At 34.5% G+C, this 9,557-nt stretch overlaps 1 protein-coding gene across 2 annotated transcripts; it reads right to left on the bottom strand.

Moving 5' to 3' along the window:
* Window positions 1-2,205: 2,205 nt before the first annotated feature.
* Window positions 2,206-8,708, bottom strand: LOC127858647 (macro domain-containing protein lmo2759-like). Of its 2 annotated transcripts, XR_008038995.1 has the most exons (5): window positions 8,612-8,708; window positions 7,599-7,765; window positions 6,726-6,805; window positions 3,204-4,169; window positions 2,206-2,926 (listed from the first exon to the last, which is right to left on the bottom strand). XR_008038995.1 is itself a non-coding variant. In XM_052395863.1 (2 exons), exons 1-2 carry the CDS (start codon window positions 3,751-3,753, stop codon window positions 2,694-2,696), a joined length of 783 nt encoding a protein of 260 aa, XP_052251823.1. In that variant the 5' UTR covers window positions 3,754-3,955; the 3' UTR covers window positions 2,206-2,693. The 2 variants fall into 2 exon arrangements, 1 of the variants encoding a protein (XP_052251823.1); XM_052395863.1 differs by lacking the exons at window positions 6,726-6,805; window positions 7,599-7,765; window positions 8,612-8,708 and having other exon boundaries at window positions 3,204-3,955.
* Window positions 8,709-9,557: the final 849 nt, after the last annotated feature.

Genomic DNA, 9,557 nt, shown 5'->3' with positions numbered 1-9,557 from the left:
ATTTTATAAAATATTCTGGAATGATATAAAAACACATCTAATTAATTCACTAAACTATTCATTTAACAACGAAAACTTAACTACGCTACAAAAACAAGGTATTATATGACTTATTCCAAAACCTGGAGAAACTTAGAATCCTTATTAAACTGGCGCCCGATTAGTTTACTAAACAATGATTATAAAATGTAACTAAAAGTATAGCAAACCGAATAAAAAAAATATTACCATCAATCATTTCAAAATCTCAATCTGGTTTCATAAAAGGACGTTACATTGGTGAAAACGTTCGACTTATCCAAGAATGCATAAACTATTTCAACAATTCAAATAATCCTGGTCTAATATTCTTTGCAAACTTTGAAAAGGCATTCGATTCGCTTGATCATTCATTTATGTTTTCTTGCTTAGAAAATATGAACTTTGGTGAAAGTCTCATCCAATGGGTCAAACTATTCTATACCGATATTAAAAGTATAATCATTAATTTCATATGGGACGGTAAGCCTGATAAAATAAAACGAACTCAGTTAATTCAATCTGTAGAAAATGGAGGTATCCAATTAACGAACATTGACTCATTCTTGAATGCAACCAAATGCAGCTGGGTTTAAAGATACCTAGATAATACCAATACAAGTTAATGGAAATTATTCTACCAGAAAATCCTAAAAAAATATGGTGACTCCTTACTTTTTGAATGTAACATCAGCAATACTATCTTACATGAAATTGCAAACGAAAACATATTTCTGTCTGATGTTCTATCAGCATGGAGTGATGTCACTCATAACCTAGAAACCCAAACCAGCAGTAAAACTATTTTATGGAACAATAAAGACATAACTTCAAACAATAAGACGTTTTTATATAGAGATTGGTTTGAACGAAGCATTATATATGTCGACCAATTATATGACCACAGAATTAAGGATTTCTACTCTTTTGATGATATATGCTACATATACGGAATACCTTCAAATAATTTTCTGAAGTACTACACACTAATCAAAAGCATACCCATACATATTAAATCTGAAATCAATACAAAAAATACACCATGTACTCAAACAACATTTGTAGAAAACATACTTGGAAGAAAAAACAAAACAAATAAAATATTTTACACACTACAAATTAAAAACCCTACAGAAAACTCCAAAACACAAAATAAATGGCAAGTCCTTTTCGGAGAACATGAACTTAATTGGAAACACATATTTACCATGCCATATAAAGCAACTATTGAAAGCACACTGAGAAATTTATAATATAAATACATCCATAGAATTATAGCTACAAATAAATATCTCTTTTAAAGCAAATTATCTAACTCAAATCTGTGTGACTTCTGCGGTGGAAACATCGAAACTATAGAACATCATTTTTGGGAGTGCAAACACATCCAGCCTATTTGGAATCAATTAGTATCTTTTCTTGAACAACAGTAACTAAACGTTAAACTATCTTTCTTAAATGTAAGTTTCGGAATATACTCATTAAAATCAATAGACTGTAATAATATTGTGAATTTTATTCTTATGTTGATGAAATATTTTATCTTTAACATGAAGTGAAAAAAACAAGTACCAAATTTTAATTGTTTTGTCCATAGTCTTAAACTAAAAATCCAGATTGAGAAAGAAATAGCCCTCAGTAATGACACATTACAAATCTTTGAACAAAAATGGAATCGGATTAAATTCTCATAATTTGTGTCCACTTATATACATTTCACTCTAATGTTAGTTTATCTTTCTAAAATATTGTTGTATATTTATTTTTTCAATCTTATAAGATCATTGTGAATATACAACAAAACACACAAGTCCAGTATGCTTTCTTCCGACTTTATACAACTCATTTTTCATAACTATTCTTCTGTTGTTCTTTTCTTTTCTCTTTAAAAAAATAAATATATATATATTAGCATATCTTGTATAACATGTCTGAACTTTATTGCTTTGTACAATTACTATGATGTATGATCATATACATGTACACATTGTATGTATTATATTGAATAAAATAAAAATAAAAAAAAAGATTTATACAATAGTAATGCCGTTCAATGAAACGGTTAAGTTAAATTATCCCAATTGTGTTAAATACTACAGCTGACCATGGCTAAAATTACACTAAATCCATACCCCATTTGTTCTCATTATAAAAAGGCCAACTTTAAATACATGTTTCTTGAAAAATATAATGATATATTATATAATTACTAAAATGAAAATGCGTCTAGCAATTCTTACACCGCCGGAAAAACAATTGACAAAATCCCATTTCTACATAAAACGTACCCAATAACTTCATCTTTCGACATTTTCTCCAATTAAATGCCTCACCATTTTGAAGAGACACTTGATAAAGAAAATAACCACAAATCACATATTTGCAATTCTTCAATTGCTTTTCTCAAAGCAGAGAAAATGAACTCTTCAGAAATAATCACTACTTTCAAATGGAACACGGAAAGATACCCAGTGGTTGAGTAAAATGTAAACATTCCCCACACCATTAGTCCAAGGCAGTTAAAAAATTGAAAGCGTTAATGAACAATAAAATATGCAAAGTGGTATCTACGCATGTTACCAATAGATTGTGATTAAATTGATTGATAATAAGATTAGGATATAATTTGCAAGCTTAAGAACTTCTTAGTTATGGGACCTGACGTAAGCATTACGTTAAAATCTCGTACCGTCATATTCCATGTAAACTCTTCTCGCCTTATCTAAAAGATGCTCACTTCCCTGATGAATCATTTCTCGTAAATAAGCGACTGTAAGACCGGTGTTGTTCTCGTTATTGTTTACTAAGTGGATTTCCTTCAAGCCAGCGTCAGGGTATTGGCTTCCAAACAGAAGGATTGCGTACAGAAACGACCTTGAGCAAACCTCTACCGGGCAACCAAAAATCCCTGAAATATGACACACCGATTATTAACTGTTATCTTATTTTAATTCAAAAACCAAAACTTTGACTCTGCGTATATAACGGTCCATCCATTGCAAAACACAATGTGCATAATTATATAACTCATTTTGTACGTCTTCACTGCAATCTCTCTCTCTTTTATCAACTTTAACTTTAGTGATGAGCCCAATCTTTTTACCTAAGTTAACACTATACATATAATTATTTTCTTCAATTAACTCTAGAATTCTCAATCAAATACAACAAAAATGAACACCTACCAGAGCTTATCAGTGGAAAAGATATTGACGTCACACGCAATTTTTCATTCCCATACTTCAATGCGTTTAAGAAGGTCATGGTTAACTGCGACATACACTTGTCATCTTGATTCAAGACGTTCCACACCGGTCCGACCGCGTGGATCACGTGCTTTACGTTGGGCCTCAACCTTCCGCCAGCAACCGTATGCATGACGCCCGACGTCGGTACGCTGCCATATTTTTTTACATAATCGTCGCACTGCTCCTGAAGCTGCGGACTAGCGTTTGAAGCTATGACCCATGCTACGCCTCCGCCGTTGAAAAGCGGCCCCATGGCTGCGTTTACGATCACGTCTGTCTCTGCCATAATGATTTCGCCTACATAGACACTGACTTTTAGTTTTACATACTTGAAGTCGAGGCTCAAAACAGGTTTCGATGGATATGTAGTCTCCGATTTGTGAGTTGCCTGCGAGTTGGAAGCGACCTTTAATAGCTTAAAGTCAGTCTGAATTTGGGCTGTGTTCGCTCGCTGTTGTGCCTTATAGTCGCGATTCCGAGGTTTCATCGTCGCAGCGTGGTTATCATATCCATAAGACCTTTCTGAAATACTCACTTGCACATTATCTGCTTCGTCCAAAACAAAATCAGAGGCTTTGGTATAATCTCCACTATTGCTTTTAGTTGCACCAGGCACTTTAAATTGCGTGAAAGGTTCAGAAGCTTCCTTAGTTTTTCTAGTGCGATCAATCTTTCGCTGTCGTCGGTGCTGAATGGAATGTGTATTTGTTCTCTTGTAAATCTTTCAATCTTTGCCCAGACCCATTCCAGTTGGAACCAATTACCGGTTATACCCACAATAACACCGTTCATCACACTCAATGTAAGACCGTCACATTGTTCTACTGCATCTCGAATCGCTTGATCCGCTTGTAAAATTTTTGCTGCTGCTGGGTCCATCTCCGCATGAAGTTTGTTAAAGACCTTAAACAAGAGGACCAAAATCCCTAGTTTCTCACATGAGACCCAACGCAAATTAACAGTTTTCAGCAACGTATGATGTTTCTGGAACAAACAATTTGGCAAACAATATGACTTCTATAGTGTTCACAAGTTTTTACTATAGCCATGTATGGAAAACTGCAGGATATCACTAGAACAAATGTTTTAGAAAGTTTCATGACGACTCGGCAAACATGTGACTTCTAAAATTTCACAATTGTTTTACTACACACACACACACACACACACACACACACACACACACACACACACACACACACACACACACACACACACACACACACACACATATATATATATATATATATATATATATATATATATATATAGTATAGTATATATATATACTAAACTGATCTGGCCCCTGGCGGCAAAGTTTTCAACGGATCAGAACTATTTTCGAAATCGGCCAATGTTCAAAGCAAGTGTCTTGATGATAAGGCAAGCATGAGACTTATTGAGTCATCCCAAGCCTTTTCTTAAGTCCGACATAATGACCTAGTTTTTTGATAACGCATGCCCCTTTTTTGAACTCGAAAGAGAAATAATTGTGAAATATGTTCTGACTAAGTATAATTAATAGGACAATTGATCTGGCATCCAAAGTGCCCAAACGATAAATGTTGACAAACGACGAACGAAGGGCAAAATGAAATCACAAACGCTCACAATATGCACGTTGTGGTCAGGTGAGCTATTATAGGCTGATGAACGAAAGCAATATCAAAACAAGTCATTGCAAAGACCAGTTTGATGTGTATGCAAATCGAGGTTTACATCAATATTAATAAACAAGATGACCACGATGGCCCTTAAGCGCTCACATTGATTTCACGGTGATTTCCTGAATATAAAGTCATACATGTGGTCTTTAGAGTCTGAAGGTTTTTCTCATATTAATTTTGTCCAATTGACCTATGTAAAACGATGGACGCTGTCCAGATTTGAACTCTTTCTACATGTTGTCCAGATAAACATATTGACCATGTTTCACCAAGATTGAGTCATTCATCTTGCGTCTAGAATGGTATCCAGGTTTTTCTAAGATTTGACCTTGTTACCTTGTTTTGGGACATACGTGACCCAAATTCGAATTTGGCCTAGGTATTGTCAAGATAAAAATATTTAACAAGTTTCTTGACGATTGAGGGATACATTTTGTTTCCAAAGATTCGTTCGGGATCCTGATTTAAAACGGGCGTGACTCGCATTCAGTTTAAGATTGGCAGGATATATGTTCTTACCAGGTTTCATCTAGATAGAATTATTAATGGTTATTTTATATGTACTGATAACATGGTTTTGCTAAGATTTCACCTGATGACATAGTTTTTGCATGAACATGACACAGATTCGAACTCGGCCTAGATATTGTCAATAAAAAAAAATGTTACCAAGTTCCATCAAGATGGAGGAATAAATGTTGCTTCTAGAGTGATTACAAGGTTTTTACATATGTGACCCGGTACCTAGGTTCTGAACGAACGTGACCCAGATTAGAACTCGGTATAGACAATGTGAAGATCAACATTTTGCTCCCGTTTCATAAAGATTGAGTTTTAATTACGGCCCTTAGAGTGGTTGGAATATTTATCTAAAGTCTGACTTGTTGACGGAGTTGTTTTTTAATACACATGACCCAGATTCGAATTTGTCGTCGTAGATTTTTTTCCAGATAAATATAAAAATTGGATGAAAGATGTGTAATATACAGTTCTAACCAGCTTAAAGTTTACGACGCACACCGCACCCAGAACGACAAAAAACGCCGGACATACGTTGATCACAATAGCCCACATGGAATATCAAGCTTGGTGAAAATTGGATTAAAACATAGACCGTTGTAAATGCTTAAAAAGGCCTACGTAAGATAAATCAAGGGGCAAGATATTATTAATAAAATATATAAAAGGAATATGATGACAAGAGGGCCAAAAGGGACGCGAATGAACTGAGCTGTTCTGGGCAGCTTGTGTATTATTTGCTGAACAATTTAAGAACTTGAGCGATATAAGAGCAATTGATCTGAGCAAGTTTTTATATGATAGGCAACACAAATTACTTCTACAGTGTTCACAAGGTTTCAATATAGCCAATTAAGGAAATAATCCTTCTCCCGGTCACGTTTTTTTCAGACCATTCTGATATTTCGCACATGTTCTGAGCAAGTTTCATTGCTAAACAATAAATTTCTAAAGTGTTATCAAGATGTTTATGAACTTAGATCTAGTGACCTAGTTTTTTAACCGTTGCGACCCAGTTTCCAACTCGGCCGAAAAATCGTCGGTACGCATGGTCTGACGAGGTGTTATAACGATAGGGCTATACATATAGCTTTAACCGAGTTCACATGGTAAATTTCGACAACGCATTACGAACCACGGACAACAGACCATCACAAAAGCACAACATTAGCACTTTGTTGCCAGGTGAGCCAACAAAATCGGAATTGTTTTTACAGTATGTTATATTACAAATAATGATATAATTATGCCCTAAACTTAATGCTTTACATACCGGCGGGTACGTTAATGGTCGCACATCAATTTCCTCCCCTTCAATAACATGCTCTTTATGCCTACTGACACAATCTGCGGCTAAAATAAAATGTCAACCAATAATGCGGGGGCATATTGCTTCACACCAGTCTGTTGGTCGGTCTGTTGGTCGATTGGTCGGTTAGGTCAGTCATTCTGAAATTTAGAAAACCTGTTGATCTAAAAGTATGAAAATTGTAATGTTCGATACTAGCGAGAAAGTATGACGCATATGGATTTTAAGAACAAATGGTCAAAGGACTTGTTACACGAAATTAATTTCACACTTCTTGAGGAAGCCTTATCCTACGATAATCTGAATAGGATGGCTACACGATGGCTAACAGGGAGAAAGGAAGACGCTTATTGATTTTGATGAACATAAGGTTAAGGTCATTATCGAATGGGTTTGTAACATGATTACTGTTTCCTCCATATACCAGTTTGTCTCCGACGGCTATTTACAGAATGGTGTGACATACGATCATCCAAATTATGTTACTTATTATTCTTTGTGAAATAAAGAAACTTGCTAATTTTAAGATCAAGATTTAAAAGGTCAAGATTTCGAAACATTGCGAAATGCTCATAACTTTTGCACATATTTCAAATTTAACTGCAAGTTGGGCGAGGCATAAATGTTTGACCAATACTGTATCGTGCGCATAACTCAAACGACAAATTGCAAAGCAAATTATAGGCTGATATAAAATTTGTACATTCATAAGGATACATTCTTTGCTTCAATAAAACTAATAATGAGGTAAATGTTAGCCATTCGTTTATTTTAATTTTATCAGTTGTGTCACTTAAAAAGACAAATATTCGTATGTAAGTAAAACAATTGACATACTTAACCGATCTTCAAAGATAATTACTGCGTCGTTGTCAAAGAGTGGGTAATATATATGTTTGATTTGTCCACCGCCATAACTGGGGTTTGCGAAGTGCGCTTGCAAGTGCTTTTCGGTGCAAAAAGACGACAGGCAGCTTAATCGAATACTGGACATTGTATATAATCTGAAATAAAGCATGTATGTAGTAAATGTAAGCATTTAAACTTTGTTTTGATATATTTTTTTTAATTCAGGACTGTCATTCTACTTCTACTACTGGCACTGTTGATCCTACCAATACTAATACATCACTACTTTTAGACATACCAACCAGTTTCAAATTTGGTTTAGATATTGTCTAGATAAACATTCTTACGAAGTCATACATGTGTCCTCGAGAGTGGTTAAAGATTTTCGACACAATTTAACCCCGGATTGAAACTTAGTTTTGATATTGTAAAGATAAAACATCTGGTCAAGTTTCATCAATAATTCTACATACAGGTGCATTCTAGCGTGTTAATAGATTTTTTTCTATGATTCGATCTGACGACCTAGTATTTTGACACACGCGACATGGATTCGAACTTTGCCTTATATTTTGCAGACAACATTCTGACCAAGTTTCATCCATAGTGGAAAAGGTGACCTCTAAAAAGTAACAAGCTAATATTGACACAATGTTAACAATGTGACATGTACAGAGCTTTAAAGCACGACACTGACGCCGGACATAGACTGACCACAAAAGGCAAAGCTCACTTTGAGAGCTTCGTGATCAGATGCGTTAAATGTTGTACAGTGTACACACTAATAATTTGCGTTCGAGTATCACACATTCGTTGATCAAAATTTGAATAATTATGAACGTTTGGCATATCAACTAAACATACTATCTATAACAATCAATACGGTTTTTTGTAACAATCAATACAGTATTTTATTTAGTACCGTCATTGCTACATACTAAGACCCCCCAAAGATTACATAACACACAAGAATAAATGAGAAAGAAACAATGTAAACATACCTTGACGACACACAAACACTGGAATATTAGGTGAAGTAACGTTTAAAACGAAAGTAGGTACGAATTCCCGCAACCCAAATATGAAGTTTTCTCCCTTTAAATAAAGAAAAGGGAGACTACTGCGTCTGGAGACAAAAATCAATTATCATAATAACAATGTGGCATGCACAGATGTAAAGAGCTTTAAGGACGTACGCGGCAGTTTAGTTTTACGCAAATTTGTTTTGACTGTAACACCGGTTGCGCAATAAGTGTATGCTTTTTCGGATATTCGAATACAAACGGGATGCATATTCAATAAGGGAATGATGACAAGAAATAAGTACTATGAAGTTTAGAAAATTGATAAACAATATGCAGCCCCTAAATAACACAGTTAGAATCGACCATCATTCCTGCGACTATAAAAAAAAACATTTTTTATCGCGTTTTTGTAACAACAATCAAGAAGTTCCTTATAACTGAAAATGTTTGTGTCGCAAGAACGAGCTTTCCTTCAAATTAAGCTTTGTAATTGACTCATCATATATTTAAAACATGCCATCAAAGTATATGTGTTTTATATAAAGAATATAATTAAAATTGTTATGCAAGTTTCATCTAATGCTTAAAAAACAAATCGGAAAACTTAAATTTCTCAAACAACGGCTTAAGGTATCAACTTTTATATAGTGTTGTTTAAGATAATTTACTACATAGAATATCTGATGAATCAAAATTATTCATCCACGACGCTCTGATACTTCTTAACCATGTGCGGATGGTGGTGCATCTTGCCGCATGTGTATATAATACATGCATACTTTTTGCGCTTAATTTATTTTTCTCTGACCAATATGATTGGAAAAAAACAAACATTGTGTTTATTTTTGGTAAGCAAATGATTAAAAAACACATACATGTACACTAAGACATTTACAGGCTGGTCAATCGTTAAGCAAAGTAT

Source organism: Dreissena polymorpha, chromosome 14 (genome assembly GCF_020536995.1).
Source record: "Dreissena polymorpha isolate Duluth1 chromosome 14, UMN_Dpol_1.0, whole genome shotgun sequence".
NCBI classification, from domain to species: Eukaryota; Metazoa; Mollusca; class Bivalvia; order Myida; family Dreissenidae; genus Dreissena; species Dreissena polymorpha.
The sequence above is the reverse complement of the archived record's forward strand: the minus strand, read 5'-3'. Positions and strand labels throughout refer to the sequence as shown.

What these genes read in the sequence shown, in the direction of transcription:
- LOC127858647 (XM_052395863.1), bottom strand. Translation starts at nt 3,753, where the DNA reads ATGAAACCTCGGAATCGCGACTATAAGGCACAACAGCGAGCGAACACA. An exon ending in TTTTCCACTGATAAGCTCTG is followed by an intron (nt 2,927 to 3,203) that starts GTAGGTGTTCAT and finishes GTCATATTTCAG; the next exon opens with GGATTTTTGGTTGCCCGGTA.